We start from the raw sequence: 23748 nt of genomic DNA, 5'->3' as shown, positions 1-23748 counted from the left end.
GCAGCGCCCGAACGGAAAGGCGCCGCCGAAATGGAATATGTGGAATGGAAATTTCGCTAACGGAAAACAAAACGGGAAAACGCTTCCAACCGTGGCCTTCACGCGGGTTGATTATGGTACTACACCACGAAGGAACGGTTGGGGGTAGGAGCGGAAAATTTCCCGGTTTAGTTCCGAATTTAAAAACTACAATTGCTTAAGAAAAATCTTAAATGGTTTTAATTGAATTTGAAGTCTGCATATTGGATGGATCTACTTAATTGTAGCAGAGAAGGAAGCGGACAGGCCAGAGGGAAGGTTGTTGATCGTGATCGTCGGCGGTGTGCCGTGAGTGACTCATCTCGTGTCCATGTGTCCGTGGCGTTTGTATGCTGTGCGGGGGCAAAAGCCAACAGCCGTAGAAGAGCGAAAAGAAACTTCCTACTTAAACCGTCATTTGCTGCTTCTAGCGAGACGAGTTGTCGGCTTGAGATTTGTCATGTGAGAGTGATAATGGATCCATCAATTTCTAGGCCCTTTTCTTTTGGACTCTTTGCTGCTGCCATCCTCCCCACCCCGTCTTCTTCCAATGGATTTAGTGAAAAATGATCTAGAACAATATCAACCGCACACACTGCACTCGGACGGCACAGAAAACAACGCACTACTCGCTCGCTACTACACCTCATCCGTTTTGGGGGGAGGGAGGAGGGTGCAAAATGGAACAGACACGCATACACACCGAGGGGTGCGAAACACGTAAATGCACAGACACACACGCACACACAACACACATACACAATATGGTGACGCGCGAATATTTTTGCGCGGATGATTCGCCACTCGACAGGCAGGGGATACGCGCGCTCAGCTATTTCGGGGTCGGGCCGATTGCAGTAGTGAAAGGGATCTAGTGAAACAATATAATTGAAACAGTGACAACGACACCAACCACAACAACAACAACAACAGCAAAACACCGGACGCACACACAGACGGGGCACGCGCGCGCGCACGTACCTAAGACGCAGAGACGCGCGTATTACTCAACGGACGGTTGGCGAGCTTCTGAGCGCGCGGGTTCCGGCCGACGGCTCGCACAGCGCCTAGCCGAACGCAGCCGTGAGTGGCATCGGCTCTCTCTCTCCGCTCCGCTAGTGAGAGCAGGTGCACTCATGCGGCAAAGAAAACTAGGGATGGATCCCTGTGAGATGTTTTCGTCACTGCCTTCTTTTCTGTTTTAATAAAAATAGGGAAATTAAAAGGCCATCAGTATTGAACGGCAACGAAAGCGAAAACCGAAACATCTTCTTTGGAATCTACAAACGTTCTTTTTTTGCTTTATGTTTTAGTTGCGAACGTGAAACTGAACTAACCGAAGCACACTTAGCCGCTCCAATAGTACAATCGTGACCAGATAGTACTAACAACATGGCTAGATTTGACACCAAATGAAACCAAAATTCTAGAAACTAGCAACAACAAGTTGGGGCGCAAATAATATGACATGGGCGTTTATTCCCTTGAATCAATTAAATTCATGAATTACGCGAATTAAACGGCTCAAGTCATAAAAACGTCAAATTAACTAAAAAATGCCTTCATTTATAGGCTCATAATACATGTAACAAAAGATAGAGAGATATTCCGCTTAGATACAAAATAGTCTACGACATAATCGTCACGCATATAGTTGTCAAAAAAATAAATAAATAAATCTAAAATTGTGGTTATGGACCCAACAATTATGATTGTTTAACCCAACAAACTGAAGCCTGTGTCAGTGGACTAAATTGTACATACCCATTCTCTATTAACAGTTGCGTGCTTCCCTATTGGATTTCGTTAATGTTTCACCTCAAAACCATTTAGTATATTTCAATCAAATTGTATAATATTGGTTTAAACACCAACATCCAACACAGCGCAACAAGAGATTAGTACACAAAAGAAGCAGAGAGAAGTTGTTTCTGTCACTCCATAGACATAACTTCAAAAAGGCTAATGTATATTTTCATACATAATACAGAGTCGTCCAAGTCAATTTCAAATGTGAACTTCCTTAAAGATGTTTGTCAACAGTTACCAAACTGGTGTAGTTGCATCATAAAGAAACTTCATTTCTTACACATTTTCAACACATCACAAAGAACTGTCAACTCAGCTTGAGACGTGCTGGAAATCATGTGGAAAAACTGAAACAAAATTGTAATACAACATTTGACAGCTGTTGAAAAACATCTCGCAAGCAATGAAAAATGTTGTAGATATTGGTAATTGACTCGGAAAACCCTGTATCTTCACTCTTCTTGTGAGTATCAGTTTTTGTATAATATTGAATTTAAACCGCACTTTACACAATCGTATATTGCAGCCAAAGTACCTGACCATCCCTACGATTGCCCGTTCCCTAGCGGCTCACCAGAGTACCTGAGAGCGCGGGCAGAGCGAAAAGATCGGCGAGCGTGCCAGGTAGGGCCAAAACCTCGCTGAGAGCCCACAAAACAGCCAACAGCATCGGAACGTGAGCTCCACTCGGTACCTCGCGAGTGCGTGGGTTCACTGGAACTAAGAAATGGCCCGTTAGGAGGTTGTTGCTTTCTGCTTGCGGAGTGCAGCAGAGTGCAATACCGGAACACATTGCAGCGGCTGAGTCATCAGCTGCGTGTCTGAACGTGAACAATTGCGATCGTTTGTTTATTTGTTGATCTGTCTGCCGAGCGGGTACATAGAAAATTACAGCATGAAAACATGATCGCATGAGTTTGAAGAAATTCCCGCCCAACCCTGCACAACAGAGCGGGGGTAGTACCATCCAGACGGTTGGAGACGGTGTGTTAATTTTTATTTTGAAACCATTCAAATCGTAAGAGACGTGATGCTTATCAACATGTCCATCTCTTACCCACACATTGATTGAGAAACAACCCAGATTCGCCTAAACAACTAAAGCAGGAGAAATCAATTATAATGGAACGTGGCAAAGAGCCTCCATCCCAACTATCATGCCCTCCAGACCATTATCATATGCCGTACATATGTTACGGCCATTCTCCTTTGCACTCTTTCTCTCTCTCTCTCTCTCTCTTCTTCAAAAAAATCCCCCGTGCGGATGATTCTTCAACCCTCGCCTCTTCTAATCATCAACATAATAATCTAAAGCCGAATAAGCCAGGTCACCCGCCCCACGGTTATCAACTAATTACCTACTCCCGTTACTGAAAGCTACCTCCCCTTCCCCCGATTTGGCAACATTTCTTTCTTTCCAATACTTTCTCCCTTTAATCTTTTTTCTCGCGCACAAAACGGTGAAACTCCCGAAGGCCCCAAAACGACACACAGCTGTGGTTCGTCGTTCGATGGGGTTTTGGAGCTCAACGTCGTTACCGCCGCTCCGGTCGCGATACCGGAAGAGCGCACAGGGCACGCTCTCTGTCAGTAGTTGCTGTTGCTGGATCGGAGTATGTACTGTATCCGTTCCTGAACTGGGGTTGCGATCTGTTTAATGACTAAAACAGCTCAAGATTGAAACAATGTTTCGACCAGAATACATGAAGCAGTTCTAGAACAGGCAAGGGTTTGGAAGCATTTCTAGTAACGATTTGGGTTCGGTATCAGTCTCAAGAACAGTGTGGGTTTAAAATGAAATCCAGAACCGGTAAAGATGGAATAACAGTTCCAGGACGAGACTGAACCTTCAGGATCAATTCCAGGCCTAGAATGGATTCAGTATTTGTTCCAGAAACGGGATAGGTTCATGATTTCTTCCAGTATTGGAAGGGGTTCAGTATCTGTTCCAGGATCGGTATAGGTTCAAAATCAGTTCGAAGAACAATATGGAATCAGGATTAGTTCCAGGATCGATAGGAGTTCAATATCAGTTCCAGGACTGGTATGAGTTCAGGATCTGTTCCAGGATCGGTATGGGTTTAGTATCAGTACCAGTTCCACGAGCAATATAGGTTCAGTATCAATTCCAAAATCGCTATAGGTTCATGATCGGTTCCAGGAACAAAATGGGTTAAGCGTCAGTTCTAGGACCCACATAGGTTTACCCACACTATGGAATTATTATATACTGCTACTTTGTGTAAAATACTTTTCGTAACTCTGCAACCGAGCCTAATCAACTAATGGCTACAAATGATGCTTAGTATCGTCTACAAGCGAAATAGATCGGTACTACTTCTTCACTATTCAATCCATCAACAACTGTACAGAGATTAGGTTTTGTTTTGATGTTAGAAAAGCTACTAAAAAGCTACATTTGCACATTTGACATCAGGTGTAATGCCATTTCCTTCCCGAGTGTTTGAAGAGCATCAAATTTCGCCATCGCATATCACTGCACCCATAACCACCTCTGCCAACGAAAGAGAAATCCGGCTCGAAGGACCAAATTGCAACCGAAACAACCGACCACAATCCTCGACCGGCCGAGGCCTCGACAAGGTGGGCGCTGGTGTGTGATATGATTTGCTTGCACCGATACGCCGTGCAAATGTATCTTTACCTTCCCTCCCCTTTTCCTTCTCCCAAAAAAAAAACAGTATCAAAATGCTCCCTCCCAGGCCCGCAAGCGCCCAAACCGCAATTATCTGCGGTACAAACACGCGAAAACGATGCAATAGAAATCAAGCAGCACACACACACACACACACAAACACGGGCGTCCATCGAAATTGCACCCGCCGTCCATCCAACCCATCCATGTACCGAACGCATTGTAACGCATTAAAAGCATTGGCCACCTGTGTTCCCACCTCCCCCTTCATCCTTCATCACAACCAACCAGCGCGCTCCGATCCGTTTCTTCATCCAACGAGAGGAGGTATTGGAGGGCGAATCGAAGACCTCTGCCTTTTTCTCGGACCCTGAGCGCCCGCCCTGGTCCGATTGTGTAATGACGATCCTATGGTACAGCCGGCGGAGTGGCGCGTGATGGATGTGGAATAATGTGCAGAAAAGAAACCATTAGAGGTATCGGAAAACTGCGTGGAAAATTCGCCGAGTCAATCACGATGGGTAGGGGAGGGGGGCCAATGAAACGTAAACCCTAATAACCCTACGCATTAATGACACGGCACCACAGTTAATCCTTAGCCGTACTGGTAGTCGAGCGAGAGAGAGAGAGAGAGAGAGAGAGAGAGAGAGAGAGAGAGACAGAGAGAGAAAGAGGAGGGAAACAATGGTACTTTGTTGCGTGTATGCGCGGCCAGTGTTTAAAGCGATTAGCATTAGCAACAGCGCCCGCATTGAACTCGGTTTGCATTAACAAACACAAATCTAAGCACCACGCGGAGCATCAAATGGATTTGAACAGCAACATCAACAACAACAACCAAAATTGCCCTCCCGGCACACTGTTGCAATCGTTCAGCTTTGCGCTGCTGTTCGACGTATTACTTCCCAACTCATTTTATCGCGAAATTTCAAACAGGTCGCAATCTGACGACATCACTATGGCAGGTGTCAGAAATCATAATTTGAGTTGCATTTGCGCGAATTATGGCCCACTTTTTGCAAACAAATTATGTATTACATGGAATGGGAAGCGGGGTACACAATACAGGTAGTAGGTAAAACTAATAAGGTAAGTACACAATGCATGGGCGAACCGATTCTTCGAAAGTAAGCGCACATGAACCGAGTTGGTCGTCACATGTGAACGCAACCGTGGAAGAAAAAAAAAACGCCTGGACGATTCCAGACGACTCCGGACGACTACGACTCCGAACGACTGCAAAGGACTCCAAACGACTCCGGAGGACTCCGGACGACTACGGACAACTCTGGACGACTCCGGACGGCTCCGGACGACTTCGGACGACTCCAACTCCGAACAACTCCGGCCGACTTCGGACGACTCCGGATGACTCCAGACGACTCCAAACGATTCTGGACGGCTCCGGCCGACTTCGGACAACTCCAGACGACTCCGGACGACTACAACTCCGAACGACTGCGAAGAACTCCAAACGACTCCGGAGGACTCCGGACGACTCCGAACAACTCCGGACGGCTCTGAACGACTTCGGATGACTCAAACTCCGAACGACTGCATACGACTCCGAACGACGCCGGACGACTTCTGACGACTCCAAACGATTCTGGACGACTCCGGCCGACTTCGGACAACTCCAGACGACTCCAAAGAACTCTGGACGACTCCGGACAACTCCGAACGGCTTCGGACGACTCCAACTCGGCCCAACTTTGGACGACTCCAACTCCGAACTACTGTGGTCGACTTCGAACGACTCCGACTCCGGCAGACTTCGGACGACTGCAACTCCGAACGACTCCGGACGACTCCAGACGACTCCGAACAACTCTGGACGACTTCGGAAGGTTCAGAACGACTTCGAACGACTCCAACTCCGAACGACTCCGGACGACTTCGGACGACTCCGACTCCGGCCGACTTCGGACGACTCCAACTCCGAACGACTCCGGACGACTTCGGACAACTACAACTCCGAATGACTGCGTACGACTCCAAACAACGCCGGACGACTCCAGATGACTCCGAACAACTCTGAGCGAGTTGAAATGACTCCGGCCGACTTCAACTCGAGCCAACTTCAGACGACTTCAGCTCCGAACGACTCCGGACGATTCCATCTCCAAACGACTCCGGCCGACTTTGGACGACTTTGACTCCGGCCGACTTCGGACGACTCCAGAAATTATCGGAGTCCAATCGGAGTAGACTCTGGGATTTTCCCAACTTTACCCATCACTAGTGTACATATGTATACTAAGCTATCAACAATTAGGAGTAATAAACATAATAGTAATATTATTTGTTGTCATGCTTAATTGAAACCATGAAATGGAGTTCGTCCTTCAATTTGAATTCATTTCCTCAGTCAATCGCCGGCGACGCGGGAACTATTCGGGAAACGTTTTGCAATGTATATAACTCCCAAACGCGCACTCCCAACTTCTTCGGTTTGGGGTTCCCCCACACCGCCCAAACCTAGTATGAGTGTGTGTAAGTGTCTAGGTAATCCTTACGGTCTGTAGTAAATCCGAGATCAGTATCATTATGTGAGGTATAAAAGAGGGAGAGAGAAAGAGGAAAGACTGGAGGGAAGATAATCGGCACATACAACAACAACAAAAAGCATCAGCTGACCACATCTCCACCAGCATTGCCCTGACTCCCCTCTCCCACTCCCTTGCTTTCCCCACCGAAAGGGGAGGCGACACTGAATTTCACACCAGCTACCGTCCCCCGTTTTCGCCCAGCTCTACGCTGCATCGAAATCCAATTAAAATAGCCCAATCGTTGCGCGAGCCGCATGGAAAGTCGGTGGGGCTCTGCCGGCGATCGATTTGGACGGCAGCTACTGAACCGGCAGCACAGGCTGGCTGCGGGTACGAGTACGGCACGGCGCAATCGGCCCACCAAGACGCAATACAACCCGCGCGAAGAGCGGGGGCGGGGGGGGGGAGGGCTAGATAGATAGATTGATGAGGCATGAGGTTGCATCCCACAACGCACAAGCGCAAACGAACAAAACGAACGACGGGCGCAATAACAGGCACGTTGCACCATCGTATCCACGGTGATGTGCATTATTACAAACCAACCAAGCCAGCGCCGCGCTAATGCTGGCAGTCTAATGAGCGGTAGGTTTGGACAAACACAGAAAAGCAGAAGCACACCGACACACACACACACACAGATGGTGTAACGGTGCGCGAAGGCAAGGCAAGGATAAGGCAAAGACAGCACTAAACCGTCTTGAATCTTGATGACAATCCTCCCTCTCTTTGCAACACTCCCAAAGAGCACACGATGCACTAGATAAGCTTTGACCTCCCCCTCAACGGACCGACCGACATTCAAATTCCCGACCCTCCCATGCCTTCCCGAATGCCCCAGCAGAAGGACCGGAAGGTAGAAGGAGGATTAGAGATTTTTGAAACCATTCAAGTGGCAACTCAAGTTGTGCTTCAGTGTGCTTTCGATTTCGCGTGTTGGTGTGTGTGTGTGTGTGTGTTTGCATTGTCGCTAGGTCGATGCATTCCGGAGTAGAAAACACCCAGTGTAGTGGCTGTTGCTGCCGAGCCGCCCGAGACGCTAAAACGAAGCGAAACAAGGTCAATCAATCGGTTTCATAAGCCAGTGCCACCAGAGTGCTTCTAACTCTGCCGGCCTTCCGGGATGGCGAGGTGTAAGCCTTAACCGGTGCTGAACTAGGAAAATACACTGCGTTGCACTCTCCAAAACCGCTATCGAAGGTTGCGGTTTGCCTGGCGCACTTCCCCGGCGAAGGCCAGGGGTTCTGGCGCCATTCCACTCTAGTTCTAGCAGAGGCGAGCACTTTCGAGATCTTGATCTATCCGGTACGGCCGGATCTAGTGATAGGCAAAATTGGAATCATCCGGAGTTGTCCGCAGAGTTCCAGAGTCCGGAGTCAACCTTCGAAGCAATGGCCTGTATACAAAGTTCGCGCACGAAGCAAAGGACAATTTATCTGAGCCGGAGTCGGACTAAGAATAGCCAGAGTCGGATCGGAGTCGTGGGCGCGCTACAAAGAGCACATCACTAGCCGGATCAGAGCAAGGATCAGATTGCAACTCGTTTTTGTTTCAGCCAGTAAGTATGCCCGCTTTCCTCATTGAAGAGATATTCTCGCCAACAGATGAGACACATTTCGTTGCTGCCAATGCTGCTGCTTTACATTCGACCGGAATTCATGTTTAGTTCAATTTTGTTAAACTTTGTAAGCAAGGCGATTTACTTACAGTCAAAAATCTATGCATTAGAGACAAAAATAGATGAGTAGGAGGCGAAATTGCATGACACCGACTGTAATTATGGAACTATCGCCTTTGATGGGTCGCGTTTCACAATATTGTACAAAATAATAACCACCATTTGGGTGAACAATATACATCGATACAGATATTAGTAGCTTTACATCGACTTGTCCGATAGTTTGTGGCCACGTCATGTGCCGTAGAGGTTCTTCTTCCTTTTTTCCATTTCTTCAAGACCGTAGATTGCACCGGAACAAACCAGCACAAGCCTTTCAGTTGATGCTGCGCCATATGCTGTGAACAGGAAGCGTCTCGCGGCATGCGGGTGGGGATGGAGACCCAGCCGTTTGACGCTTAGCTGCTCGACTCTACTCATGCTCGCCATCGCAAATCAGCCATTATCGTTGTCAAATTTAGACAACGTGTGTGCAGAGAGAGAGCCAGCGTGGATCCATTTGACGCTCTTTAAATGACTGTTCTGTTCGCATGACGAATCGCTAAAATTAGTACGCATTTTGTTGCGTTGCAATGCATGCGTCACGTGTCACAGTAAGCACTCTTAAAAATGTTGACCCAAGCGGACCAGGCCTGCTCGCAATGGCCCTACGTGAGCAGGGAACTCCGCTCGCTCGTCTCGTCCGTTCAACGTGGCTTCGACAAATCAGTCCAAAAAAACGTTCGCCATCATGTTTCGTGCTGCAGCGGGCTGTTCGCGTTCGCCAATAAAAAAAAAACCCCCGACAAATTCTTGCTGCAAGTGGAAAATCGAGAGATTAGCGATTGCGTCCGCAAGCGCGACGTCACCTACCTTGCTGAGGTAAAGCGGCAGCGATGTGCAGGCCCGTTTCGGCTCGTGCTTGTTGATTGTGGCGGGCAGGTGGTGGTGATGGTGCTGAGGATGATGATGCTGGTGGTGGGGCTGCTGGTGCGGCGGCCGTGCGAACGCGTTCGGATAGCGGAACAGCTGCAACCGGTGCGGCGTCGAGGCGGGCAGGGGCTGCACAAACGCTCCCAGCGACTCGGCCGCCACCGTCGTCGGCGGCGGCGTCCCGACCACCGCTGTCGCGTCCAGAGTGCCTTCCAGGCGGCCCGACAGCACGATAGTCGCGATGGAAGAATCGACCGGCGGTACGAGCGGAACCGTCGCGTAGGGGACGGAGTCGAGCGCTGGCTCCAGGGGCGCGGCCGCCCCTTCGTGCTCGTTATCGGACATGGTGGTACCGACGCGGGGCCCCTAGTGGCCGGTACGGGCATGTTGCGGACGGTTCACCCGGCAACTAGCGAGACGTCGGACTCCGGCGGACCGCATCGTTAAGGTAGCACCGCCCTGCGCACGCCTGCCAGCCCCGCTGGATGATTGGAGTGGGACCGAGTTTGGTTAACTCGCCGCCCAGGGGCTGCGAGTGTTTGATTGCGAATTTTTGTCACCTTGATTGTTCCCCGCGTACCGCTCGCTGCCTATGCTGCTGTTGCACTAACAAAAACAACCACTACCAACACACACAACACACACTATCACACAATCACAAACTGCTGTGCACTACACGGTCCAGTGGTTCGCACTGTTGGCCATGTCCAATTATCTTTGGGGCCTTTTCAGCCCCCTCACACACACACACTGCTGAAACTGTTTTTCTTTCTGATGTGTGCTCTTTTTTGTTGTGTTTCTTCTTTGGCGAGTATGTGTGCGTTACTGTGAAATAGATGATGTTGGGCTTTTTCTTTTTTAGGCCGTTTCGTTTTTTATCACGTTGGTGGCAAATTTCCGCTTTTCCACATCAGCCAATGCTGCGTCTAGGCTTCGCCGTTTCTTTTTCCGTCCCTCACGGTGATCGTTTGGCCTCACACCAAAGACGAAAAAAGGCTGCAGGAACGCCTCCGAATCGTAGAGACAGCTGGTTTTTGGGATGGTTTGCTCGTGGCGGAAAACGCTGAACGCTGGAAAATCCTTGACTCGGTTTGTCGTTTGGGAGCTCCATTCAGCTCCACGCACACAGACACAGCACTGCGTTGGCAGCCGACGACCCAGTCCAGCGGCCACCCAAACCGCGAGGGCGAGGGTTGGGTGGATAGGGTTAGGGGGTTTTGGGGAAAAGCAGGTGGTTTTGACGTTGCGGCACTTTTTGCTTCTCTCTCTCTCGCTTCTTTTGCCCGATTCCACTAGTTCATTGTTGCCGCACACACACCCAACCACAGTCACACTTACCCACACACACACACACACGTGAAGTGAATGGTTTGCCACTGCTACGCGTTCAGAAAGAAAAACACAACGTCTGGTGTTGTTACTCCCGATCCCCGTGATGACTATGTGGCGACGGAAGGGTGGCAACCCCCCCCCCCTCCCTCCCCCACACAAAGACCCTCCTGTGTACAGATCACTTGGGCCCGGTCGGCTTTTCGCCCAATTTTTCCTTACCACTCTCCCAGCGTGTACGTGTGTGCGTGTACGTGTATGTGCGTCTGCCTGTCTGTTTGCCCTTCCTTCCTACGATCTTCCGATCAGTTCACTCCGGGCCACTTCCTTACACTTCAGCCCCCCGGTCCGGGACGCTACTGTCGCTGGTGCTGAGAATGGGCGCACGCGGCGGGCCTTTTTCCTTCCCTTGTCCCGCTGCAGCTGCTGGCCCTTCGTCGGTAGCCGTTTCTGGAGGAAAATTCAAGCTTTTGCTCGTCAATGGCACCCCCCGTAAAGTCTGGGGTCGCTCTCTCGGGGTTGGCACCGTTCGCAGCCCGAGCTTTCGCGATTATTCGGGATCGAGAGGGGTTATTTTTTTGCTCTTGTTATTGCTGTCATTCAGCTGCCACGGATGAGCTGTTCGCTCCGGATAACGCGCAACCTGTCAGCAGCGTCACGTGCTGTCACACTTTTTTGAATGCGCGAAGGAATACCGTTTACTTTGCCGGTTGAATTCGAATTGGAACAGTTTTTTTTTTTTGTTTTTTTTTTTAATACAGCTTGCCTCCGAGATAAACCGTGTCCGTGTTCCATCAGATGCGATTTTATCGAACGAGCTGTCAAAATTTTGTACGCGATTTGACAGTTAACGTCGAACGTGTGATTTCTTCGGACACCACAGACGATTTTATTTGCCATAAAGCAAGGTCTGTACAGGAACGAGGTTGGCGAGCGAAATCTTAAGGCCGAAAATACATGGTCCGGAATTTCACGGCTGCGGAAATCCACCTGCTGAAAAATATATGCATAGGACAGTTCGGATCGGTTGCCGTTGACAGTTTGTACATGAGTATGACAGCAGGTGGAATTCCACAACCGCGATATTCTGGTCCGTGTATTTTCGACCTTATAAAATTAGCTCTAATAAACGCTATTACTGAGCTGATTTTTACATTGCACGATTATTAACATGACTTCTAACGACTTCCTTAGGCTGAAAATACACGGACCGGAATTTCGCGGCCGCGAAATTCTGCTTGATGAAAAATGTATGGATATGACAGTTCGGGAAAGTTGCCGTTGACACTTTGACAGTTGGGTTTGACAGCAAGCGGAATTCCACGGCCGCGAAATTCCGGTCTGTGTATTTTTGGCCTAACACAAATTTATCAAAAGTTTTTCATTAATTCTTATGAAAGTTGTGGTATTATAAAATTGACAGTTTTTTTTGTTAGCAACCTGTACTGATTTGACACATCAATTGTCAAGTTTAAAAAAATATCTTTTGGTTGAATTAAAAAATAATCAAACAAATTAAAAACTATAATCTAGAGTCAAAATCATATCAAATAATTAGTTTAGCAGCTAAAACGTACGTCCTCAAGCAAAATTCGTCGAATGTTAACTTCCTTTTTGCTGAATACCGCCTGATTCATTTCACGCGGAAATTCGAGAAACGCAGTTTTATTTATCGAACTGCATGAATATCGTTTCTCGGAGACTGCCACTCAGCAGTTGGACTCGTCTGCGTTGTTTGATTCGTTTGTGAAATGCGCCAGAAAAACAGATAGGATTATTTTATTCCATTACCGTTGTGGAATAACGACCAATCGGCCGCCACAACCAAGCGTTCAAAAACTGCTCGAACGGAAAGTTAACCGCTCGCTCCTGCAGCCTGAAAAAACGCATTCACCGCATCCCCAGTCGAGCACAACTTCGACCAGTTTTCGTTGCCTGTGTGCGTGTGCGGCAGCTAGCCGAAAAGCGGCTGGTACGACTTGAACCCGGTTGACATCTGCAGGTACGTGTGTCTGCTTCGGTGCTGGCTGGTAGGAAATTTTGGCACCGACGGCTCGCCACACAACTCATCCCAGACAGCCGGCCCTCAACCCCGTTTGACAGTCGAGCAGTGGGTGCGTTTACAGCGCTAGCCCGCACGGGTGGCGTACGGGAGCGGTGAAAATGCCAACGGGATATGTGGTGAGCCTTTGCCGTGCGACAGTCAAGACAGTTCAAGAAACGTGCCGAACAGTCGAGAGGTTGTGATGATCTCATAACGGAAGGGCAGCTGTACGTTTGTTGAAAGGTATTGCGACACACTAATTTAAGCCAAACTTCAAGCTTTTATTCTTTACCCCACGGTACTGTCGGCCTCTGTACATTCCATTATTGCCGTCGTCCATCTTGTTCGCTTTTCTATTGCCAATATCGACTCTTGTACGTGTAAAATCTTTACTCGCACCTCCCCTGTTGCCCTTTCCTGCTCCCCTGGTAGTGTTGCTGTAGGCGGTGTGTGCAAGGTAATTAGGGCCAGCGAATCCGTAGGCAAACTGTCCCACAGGGTGAGCGAATATCCGGTCGCAGCGTAATATGGTCCTTGGGTAGGGTTGGTAGGCTAAACGTGAGGTGTGTGTGTGTGTGTGTGTGTATGTGTGTGAAGTGGATGATCCGTTGGTAAAATTTTCACCGTACATTGCTCGGTTGGCCGGGGTGTGGAGCAGTCCATTCTTCTCGCTCTCTCACTCCCTTTTTCCCACCCATTTTTGCTCGCTTTGCTGTTCTGCTCTTCCCGAGCAGCTCTTTGCGTTCGCCGTGCACGGCCATGTAAGTATGTGCGGCGATTGCGCGCGCGCGCTTCTCTGTGTGCGTACATGCGCGTCAGTGTGCGTCTTGGTGTGTGTGTGTGTGTGAGAGAGAGAGAGAGTGTGTGTGTACCAGCTCCGTTGTTCCGTGGTTCCGCAATTTCGAAAGCAAGCTCGGGTCGTGCGCGCGCGCCCCCTTGCGGGAACATCATCATCATCATCGTTGGTTGTACCAGTTCGTCCATCAAATCGTACCAGCTGGTTGCAAGTAGTAGTGCTTTCCCATGTTTTCCCTCTCGCTCCCCCATTGTCTAGCTGCTCTGCGTGTCTCATAACACTCTGTGTACGAGCACGATCGTGCAAAGCCGTGTCCAACCTTCGACGAGACGACGTCGCGCGATGTGACAATTTTCCTTCTCTCTCCTTACCGGCTAGGGTGCGTGAAAGAGCGAATTGGTAGTGGACAGACGGGAACTATTCCTCTTTTTGGTCAGCAGACCTTCTCCAGCCGTAAAAAGCCGTGTTGCGCGTTGCGAAAGGAAAAGATTCCCGAAATTTTTCCCTCCCCCCTTCCCCCTCAACACTCTCGTGGCGCTGTCAGACGCGTCGCATCGGGTGTGTGTGTGTGTTTCGACAAAGAAACTGTAGGTGAAACGTGTTTACCTTGACTTCGCCGGAGAGTCATTTGCGGCAGTGTTGAGGAGGGAGCGAGATAGATTCCTTCTTTTTTTCATTGTGTCCGAAGCATTATTACGAAGGTCCGTTCGATTTACACAAGACACACACACACACATACACATGCATCCTTTGTGTGGTAATAATAATTCTGCCGAAAAAATTATCTCCCAACGTCCGCACACGGCAGCAGCAGATCGATTGTTCTTTTCGGCTCCTTCTCTCCCCTGTGTGTGCAACCATACTTGACTGGCTTTGTTCAATGTGTGATAGAGACGGAGAGTGTGCAGGTTCACCGTCGCATTATTCCTCGTGATCGAATTAGCGGCAGAAGTGGGCAGATGACGATGATGGTGAATGATGGTGTGACGGGGGCTTTCTACATGCCTGTCTCGCTTCCGTGAATTATCCGTCAGGCGGCGGCGCGTCACACTTTCTCCCTTGAATGTAATAAGTCCCTTTCGGAGGAAAGGGTTTATTGGCCTACACACACACACACACACATGCTCATACATTGCAGAACCGTTACGAGTATCGTGGCTGGTTGGAAAACGTTGGTCTCTAAAATTAGGCAGACCACAAACCGGCTCTCTTGTTCCACGTTTCGTAAATTATTTTTAAGAAAACCGTTAAATTTTGATTTTTTGATTTTTTGGGAAACAAAATCCCCTCTGTGGTTTCTGTGAAATGTCAAATTACCCTTGCCAAAGAAATAAGGTGCAGAAAATCATACTTTGGTCGAGAAGAGACCCCATTGCCCATTCACAGCCACACGCAGCGACACAGGGTATGATGCGTACCGAACCCGGCAGTGTAAACGCGACGCCGCAATTTCGGTTTTCTCGGCCATCGCCGCCATCATACGTGCATACGCACACACTAACACACATCCGTCTCGTATACGCTCTGTAGCAGCAGGCCAGGCAGATACACAGCGATCGTGTGTCGTGTTGTACGTTCCGCAAATTGTGTATTCGTGCATTCAGTTGACGTTTTGGGTAAGACTCACCATATTCGCCCCTTGCATTTCTATTTGCTAAGAGGGCTGTATGTGTGTGTGTGTGTGAGTGTATTGCTTCTGTTTTACATATTTTCCATTTCCTCCATTACGGGTGGGTAGCAGCATTGTGGTACGTTTGCTTACGTGCGTGTGTGTGTGTGAGAGGTTGAAAATTGGGAAAAGAAAATCGCTGTGCAATTTTCGAGCAGCTGCTCGCCTTTTTGACTTTGTCCCCGGCCCATTGGTATTGGTGAACCCGTCCGGCAAAATGAGTGTATTTTTTGAGTTATTTGAGTGACGCTGTCGAAATACAGTGTCTCTTCGACCAATGAGTTACACCCTCGCGCGAGCCCTCCCCCTCCCCACCCGTAACGCACGGTGCGCTCTGCAGTTCTCAATGTGTTTGTGTTCTTTCGAGCCATGCTACCAACACATGTAAAGATAGTTGTTTCTTTCGTTTTTCGTTTTCTTTCATGCACTTATTCTAAAACTAAACACAAACACTGTCATTTTTTATTACATTAAACACTTTATTGAAACATAAAGTATACACTAAAGTACACATTTAGAATCCAATGACGTCATACCGGGTCGAGCCAGGCTGCGGGAAACTTGTCGACAATCTGCGTTGACTCTGTTCAGCAAATTCTTACCTGTGGATCCACGCACTGCATGTGCGTCTGTGCACACTGTTTATTCACTGCACACTTCACCAAAACACACCGGCGCACGAGACTTATAACGAAATGCGCATCAATGCACAAACACTGCGCGCGGGACTTTAAACAAAACACGCACAACCATCTCCGGCAAAGCGTCGCGCTGTACTGGTGGTTTTGCACGCGTAGGAGGGGGGGGCATACGGAGCGATGGTTCGATGCTGTAGTGTAAGCGAGACAACACGATGTGACGAGCAGCTCCAAGTTGAGCTCGCTGAAAGAAGACACACACACATTCACAGACGGCTCGTCAAAGCACGGTATTTGTATTGGTGTTAGTGAAGCGCGCGTGTAAAACAGAATGCGAACTCTCATCGCAGCGCGCTTCTCCGTGCTTCCTCAAGCTTCCTCATACCCCTCGGCCTGAATCACTCAAAATTTGGGGTCTCATTGTTTGCGTGGAAACGCGAGGCCCAGTCCGGCAACTTCTCGGCACAGGAACGGATATCGCTCACTCGTTTTCTGCATCTCTCTCGCGCTCTCTTGGGCAATGCCGACGTGCCGTTTCCTTCGCTCGCGCACACACTAGCGCTGTCGCTCTTTGCGGGTTTGCGACCGTGCCCGTAGCTGCGCTGGTGTGCGTGTGCGAGGCCGCCCTGCCGTGTGTATACGCTACCGGTGCGTGTGTGTGTGCGTGTCTCCGCTGCCTCTTTCAAGCCCAGTCATCGTCGCCATCGAGTGCGCGCAGCCATCTTGATAATCTCTTGCGAGTCGTTCACCAGAGTGGCAGCAGTGTGTGGTGTGTGGTTGCGCACGGTATTAAAACTTTAATTTCTTGCAAGAGGCTTTTTTCGCAGGCAAAAGGCTATATTAGGTGTAGACTGTCTGGTTTCGGTTTTTGAGGGCTTAGAAGCTGTACGCGTTTTTCTGTTTTAATTTCCCGTGTGAGTGTGGTTTTTTTTCTTGTTGGTGTGTCCAAGGGTACAGCAGAACTATTTTTTTTTATATCCATCGACGAAGAAGTACATTTTCCTCCGCCTTGTGTGTGAGTGTGTTGTGTGGCCCGATTTTTTCGTCGCCCCCCGGAAGAGGGAGCGACCTCATCGATTCTGTCGGAAGGTTTTCCGCTTGCCTCCGCAACAATTGCACAAATTCTTACCTTCCCAATTGGGGGTTTTTGGGAAACATAACCTACTCTCCCTGCAGGGGCTTGCTGCTGTGTGTTGTGCCCGTGGGGAAAAAGAGGTGGAGGGAGGGGGGGGGGGTGGGAGCACGGGTGTCAAAAACCAGCAGCCATCAAATTCGTTCGACAAACCCCTTGAGGGCTGGCTGGCGCTGGCTCTTTCTGTGTGGTGTGTGCTGCTGTACTTCTTGGTGTGAAGATCCGCACCCTTCGGTTTCTTTCTTTTCATGCATGGGGGTGGGGAGCGAGCAGGGGAATCTTTTTTCTTCTTCGGGCGACTACACCGAATTCGCACAACTGTGTTTAGCTCTTGTCCGGCAAAGGGAACCTCAAAAATTCACCGTGTGTGTATGCGTGTGTGTGTGTGAGCTGTGCGTACTAAATAGAAGTAAAAAGCTCAGCTCAGAAAATTCAACCCTCCGCCCTCCCCCCTTTCCATACCCTTTCCCGGAGTTTTTTTTTCCAGTATTTTCTAACACTTTGCGTCGCGGTCACTGTGTGTATGTGTGTGCAACATTAATCGTGAAAAAGTGCAATTCTCTGTGTGTGTGTGTGTGTGTGCATTCCACAATGACACTTAGGAAATGTAGGAAACACTCGCTCGCTCTCTCTAAAGCAGGAAATATAGAAGACTAAACACGGTTGGACAAGAGGAAGAAGAGGGGCGATGGTGTTGGAAGTCACCAATATCAGGTTGTGTTAGGCACTTGCTCTGGGTGTTTCTTGTGCAAGCCCAAATAATTCAAGTAAAAAGTGCATATAAGTGAGGTTAGGCAATGGCGATTTTCGCTGCAGCCGAGCGGCGGCGGCGTGTGCTGCTGCTGCTGCCACGGGCACCAAACGGCGTTCTAGAGAAACCATCGACATAGTTGAAGTTCTTGTTTCCTTTAGTAGAGTACAGTAGGCTGCTTTTTTTTCCACGATATTGTGTATGTGTGTGTGTCTGCCTTTTTGATGGAGCAGCAGTAGCAGCAGCACTGCTACGGTGAACTAGCGAAGCACTCCGGGAGATGCGAGAGCGAGATAGAGCTCTATAATGAGAAAGAGCGAACTTGCCAAGAGCCTTGGTGGGGTGGAAGGGGTGTGATGTGTCGACGATTTTCGTTGCTTTTCTCTTGTTTGAAGGAAATTCCATTTTCACTGTTGCACTAACTTCTATTGTTCATGGCACAGACACACACACACACACACACACATGTGCGCCGTACATTGGAACATGGAGAAAGCCTCAAGTGGCTTCCTCGATTCTCTGTCGACTCCACAAACAGCACCTCCCGCCCCCCGGGTTGTGTCGTTTTTGTGGCTGCCAAGTGTCCCAAACTCTTCAATGGAAAATTCACTAATTACGGACACACACACACATGTACACGCCACAGAACCGGTGGCCGGGAGACACATACACACATATATCTCAGAAAGAGAAAGAGAGAGAGATCGTTTGCCCCAAATTTGACATTCGTCATTGCTGTTTTTTGTTGGTTTGGCCGTTCTTCTTCCTTTTCGAAGGCGTGGAAAATTGACCCCTCCTCCTGTCCATTTCGTCAATCTCTATCCCAGAAATACATTACTGAACGGTTGTGTAAAACTTCACTCACCTCTCCAACAGAACAAAGTAGTCATCCCTTCCATTTCCTATCCTTTTTTTTTTTGGAGGTTATGTTTTAGTCAACGACTTGTTTCGTAGGGTTCCGCTTGCGATCCTGCACTTTTATTGCTGTTATAATATTATAAATTATAATATTGAATGTAGCATTAAATTGATGTTCGAAGCGTTCAAACATTCAAATCAATTTTCTAATGACGTTTCTTTATTTCTCAATTTTCTCTCTATTTTCCGGTTTCCCAATTACGTACGCGGATGTGTGTACATAAACGACGAACAACAACTGCTGCCAACTTCGCCGTGATGATGCACTGCAACACTTACTACGCTGGTCGTCCTCGGTTTGCGCTTCAATCTGCTGCATATGCACACACACACACACACACATACACGCACACACATACAACATGAAAAAAAAATGCGCAACATCTCACGCGTATCATCGGCCACCCCAACCCCCTCCCCATTCGCGCCACATCACCGTGTGCCATTCGTTTAGTGACCTTTTAACTGAAGTGTGTACCTCCTACCCCTCCGGGTGCGTGTGTGTGTCTGTGTTTGTGGTGTGAAAACCCACAGCGAGAGAGAGAGAGAAGGAGCACGAGAGACACTAAGTACCAACCATTAGATTTGCCTACAATACCCCCTCCGCACTACGGTGTGTGTGTGTGCGCGCGCTTGTGTGGTGTGTGGACAATATCTGTTTCCGTAATTCAGCATTCGTCTCAATCTCTGTGCAAAAACACATCCACCATCATCATCACCACCACCGTCCCGTCCGGAAGCACGCGGAAGCAGCAGCCACCAGCGTTTCCGGTGCGAACGAAGTAGGCGCGTGTGCGTTGTGTGTGTGTGCGAGTGCGCTACCCCCGTGTTGCGTGTCGTGTGCGCGGTGTGGGCCTCCGCTGCTCGAAGGACGTATCGAAGGCGCCGCGGTTTGCAAGATCAACTAATTCTTATCGATCAGTCGAAGGAAGAGCATAGAGGGAGAGAGAGTGCACTTGCGTGCTTGTGTGGGGTGATCACCAATCAAACACACCTAACATAGTCCTCGCGACCCCTGCGGCTGATCGTCAATCAAACAACACCCAGTACACAACAGCCGGTTCTCGCTCAATATCGTCGTTTTTGCGCAACGATCGACCAACCCTTTGCGCTTGGTTGGTGCAGACGGTGCGGAGTGTGCGGAGAAAGAGCGAGTGAGCGAGAGAGAGAGAGAGAACGAGCGTGCCCTCCGGTGGAAGACGTGCACGTATCATCCCCCCCACCCTCCCCAGCAGAGCCGATAAGAAAGATCGAGGATGGCATTAAAAAGAATTAATAAGGTACGTGGTGGTCCGTTTTGGCATTTTGTTGTTGTTGGGCGTTCGATAAGGACTTGCTCGATAATATTATGTCTCTGCTGTTGTGCTGTCTGTGTGTTTGAATGATTCATTTTGTTTTTAATTTAGTACAGTTAGATTTTTAGGGATTGGCGCTGCTGCCTCTACTGTGGGCGAAAGTCGTTAGTTTCGTCCGGGATATAGAACAAAGATTATCAAACGCCGAATTGGTTGAATGTGTGAAATGCTCAACTTACTCTAGTGCCTTAGTTATGGAATTGGGATCGAAAAGTTGACCAAGAATGGTACTGATCAAACACACATGTTACTGTTACGTCACTCTTGTATGAAGAGATTAGATTGTCATTAATGCTTTGGCGCCCCACCACTGACTGTCCATTATCTCTTCTATCACCCTCATGGATGGTATGATGGTTCGATGATTGGAAGGTTTCATTTGACGATGGGGCGTGGATTGAGAAGTTTAAAGGAAGAGACACACATCCACCATCCTAACGATGCTAGTGATGGTGACTTGCCTGTGACCAGTAAATGTAAATTAACGCTGAGGGGAGGCAAAGCAAAGCGCGGATTGTGGCTGTCTGTGTACACGTTTTCATCCCTGTGCTGTGCCGCCGGATGTTTGAATTTTCATTTTCCTGCGCCAAACGCTCGTAAAAATGGCAACTCTTTTGCGCGTGGTCTGCATTTCGTCTTGGGAGGCGGCGTGTTGAGTTTACGTTGGTTTTGTTTTTGTTTTTGTTTTTTTTTTGCTTTTCCCCTGCCCTGCCCTTCCTTCAGAATGTCACAATAATAACACGCAAAATGTGCAACTAAAGCATTTGCACGGTGTGATGGCGACTAGGCGATGGTCATGTGTGTCCAGCAAACTTCTGAGGCTAAGATGTTAAATGCTTTTGCCTGCTTCCATTAGCCCAAATGTTTGTGATATCGTTTTTCCCCCTTGGAGGAAAACATTTCTGTAAATTTCTTCAAATTTGCTTACTAATGAAGTTTTTATCTACACAGCTGCATTTTTGTTCGTGTGTTTGTTGTGTGACATGTGCGTATAGCTTGTCGTCACGGTTCGCTCGCAAATTGTTTGAATGAATGGCCCTTTCGGGGCGAGGGGGGGGGCACAATAAAAATGCAAAGAGAGTCGAGACGGACGGTCGTCATGTTGTTGTTGAGTTTTGGCTTTGCCTTTTCTTTTGTCTGTGGCACTTGAAACGACTGGTTAAAGAAGGGCTGTGTAAATGTCTGCAAGCACAAGATGGTGCTGCCAATTTGGGAGAAACGGAGGTGGGGCCACAGGAGAGGACGTGTCTTAGGGCAGTGAATAGCCCATAAACCACCCCAACAATGACAAATGCCGCGGTGGATGATTGTAGCGTGGGGATGCCTCCATTTTGGCATGAAAAAGTGAAGCCACAGAGCGCGACACGACCTCCCGTAGGAGAACCCACTGGGTGGATTATCATGAGAGAGAAAATGAAGAGGATTGAGCGTGTGAAGATAGTGGCATATTCGCGCAGGTCACGGCAGACATACTTTTAGGAGTACGGAGGAGCGCCATAGACACGCAGGCTTATCTTGTGTGTGCATGGTTCCTTCAATTCTTGTGCTAAATCGTGAATGTTGTCACCTTCCCAATCGCTGCATCTTTTCGGCGGTGAGAAGAGAAATGACGCCTCCTTGGAAAATAGACGTCAATTTGAGATGCCGAAAATGTTGCTATGCAGCAACCAGAATAAGTGCTGGGTTTCATCAATCCTTTCGTTGCGATTCATTCTCATGAATCTCTTAAGATTCATGTATCTCCAAGGGTTCATGTATCTCTTAAGATCCGCGGCTCTCCAAGGATTGATGAATCTCTCTGCCTCGCATGGACAGTCGTGTCTCCCCGTCAAACAAATTATCCGGCTGCGTCCTACTTGCTAAGAAGTTTCGAAAACCTGTATATGCACGCATGACTCATGTAGCTTGTTACAGTAATGAGGAGAATAATAAGAATCGATGGAGATTTATGAATCCCTTTAGATTCGTGAATCTATCGAGGTTCGTTACTATTTGAGATCCCCGAATCTTTGAGATTCACGAATCTTTCCTACTGAGATTCAGATTAATTGTATCATTGCAAAGATTCATTCAGAATCATAGATTTTGAATCAGAATTTGAACCAGGATTAAAGTACGTCCTGGTGTTCAGCGACCTAATGAGGATTTTAGTCATTGTCATATCTGTAGCTCTAGAGTTAGTTAAGTTTAAGCGAGATATTATAATATTTTAACGTAACTTCTCTCGTGTGATGAACCTTAGCCGAACCATTCCTCACACTTCTCGGGTCAGTGCGAAATCAGCAAGAAATTGAATTTTAACGATTGAAGTAAAATCATAAATAGTGGTGAATAGAGCGCTAGAGCATTGCACAGTGAATTGAATGGATTATATACCCATCGAGTTGGTGAGTGGCCGGTACCATCCATGTTTCTTTTTTTATTACCACTCCTCTTGACCTCTTGGCACACCCCCCCCCCCCCCCCTTTCCTCGAGTTTTATAGTTGTGCAGAGCGAAAGGGTGTTGCAGTTGGTTAGCGATTTTATGGTACTCGCTGGGGGGGTAACGTCGTGGTAAGACATTAATCCCAATAGGACCGACAGCCGAGTTGGGTGGGCAATCTTTGCGGCACAAAGGTGTCCCTCCCCCCCCCCCCCCCCACAACGTCCATAAAATTACCGATGGAGCTCATCGTAACGAATCAGATGGGATTAGGCTCAGCATCGCTGTAAAATGTACTATGGTGTTCTCGCAAAAGGGAAACGAATTCGTCATCTAAGGCCGACAAAGACAAGTTGCCCGAGCACTGTGTGGAAATGCACTGCAATCATTGTGAATTGCACCGCAAGTGTATAACACAATAAGGAAGAAATTGTTCGATGACTGATGCCAAACGAATTTACTTTGCCGTTGCAAATGACTATCGGTCCGACTATTCATTGCTGGTTTTTTTTCTGGCAATTAAACAAAATTAACTAAACACAAGTTCTGGTTATGATTTCGAAATTGCTCGTCTCATGTGCTCCGCACTGTTGTACGTGTTTATGCACTAAGCAATGGACCGAATTCGCCCCCCCCCTGCGAGTATTTATGTCTAGCAAATTGGTATCGGCATCGGCAATGTAATTTAACTAATCTAATTTAACGAATTTGCGTATCGCATTTCACTAGAAAAGAAGGTACGTTGGCAGGAGCTCCACTGTGCCTCGTGTCCCATTTCCATTAAACAAAACAAAATTTCAAAAAATAAAACAAGATATGTAATTAATACCTCCTGTATACATGTATAAGTAACAAACCAATTATTTGATTGTGTGTTGCCAATTAGGAGAGGAGGACAATAGAGCGTTGGTGGCAGAAAATGCCTTCGCAGGCCGGGAAACGTAGCGACGAAACTCTTGTTACGTGTCCTTTTTGTGTGTAGCCACGCATCATCGTCATTGCAGGCATATGAGATCATCGCGCATCCTATTTAGCAAGTAATGCAGCATGGCAACGCAAATGGACGATTGC

At 48.2% G+C, this 23748-nt stretch overlaps 2 protein-coding genes across 31 annotated transcripts in view; one reads left to right on the top strand and one right to left on the bottom strand.

Annotated features, from left to right (window-relative positions):
- Positions 1 to 11557, bottom strand: part of LOC1272117 (serine-rich adhesin for platelets) — an 83507-nt gene extending 71950 nt beyond the window's left edge. For 2 of the 9 annotated variants that reach the window (XM_061660470.1, XM_061660484.1), the window contains exon 1: positions 9563 to 11557. In XM_061660470.1, the coding sequence (XP_061516454.1) occupies positions 9563 to 9967 (405 nt within the window). In that variant the 5' untranslated portion in view covers positions 9968 to 11557. Of the gene's footprint in view, positions 1 to 777; positions 1075 to 9562 lie in introns of those variants that run through there. The other 7 variants (XM_061660477.1, XM_061660482.1, XM_061660486.1 and 4 more) reach the window with 7 other exon arrangements.
- A 1359-nt stretch (positions 11558 to 12916) lies between these two features.
- LOC1272120 (ubiquitin-conjugating enzyme E2-17 kDa) overlaps positions 12917 to 23748 on the top strand; it is a 23342-nt gene continuing 12510 nt past the window's right edge. For 6 of the 22 annotated variants that reach the window (XR_009766532.1, XR_009766534.1, XR_009766536.1 and 3 more), the window contains exons 1-2: positions 12938 to 13238; positions 19354 to 20179. Coding sequence is in view for 16 of the 22 variants with exons in the window: in XM_310998.6 (XP_310998.2) it covers positions 20156 to 20179 (24 nt within the window). In the remaining 6 variants the exon portion in view is untranslated. Of the gene's footprint in view, positions 13757 to 15273; positions 15477 to 16548; positions 17013 to 19353; positions 20180 to 23748 lie in introns of those variants that run through there. The other 16 variants (XM_310998.6, XM_061661553.1, XM_061661505.1 and 13 more) reach the window with 16 other exon arrangements.

This window comes from Anopheles gambiae, chromosome X (assembly GCF_943734735.2).
Source record: "Anopheles gambiae chromosome X, idAnoGambNW_F1_1, whole genome shotgun sequence".
NCBI lineage: Eukaryota > Metazoa > Arthropoda > Insecta > Diptera > Culicidae > Anopheles > Anopheles gambiae.
This window is presented reverse-complemented; position numbering and strand designations above follow the sequence as displayed.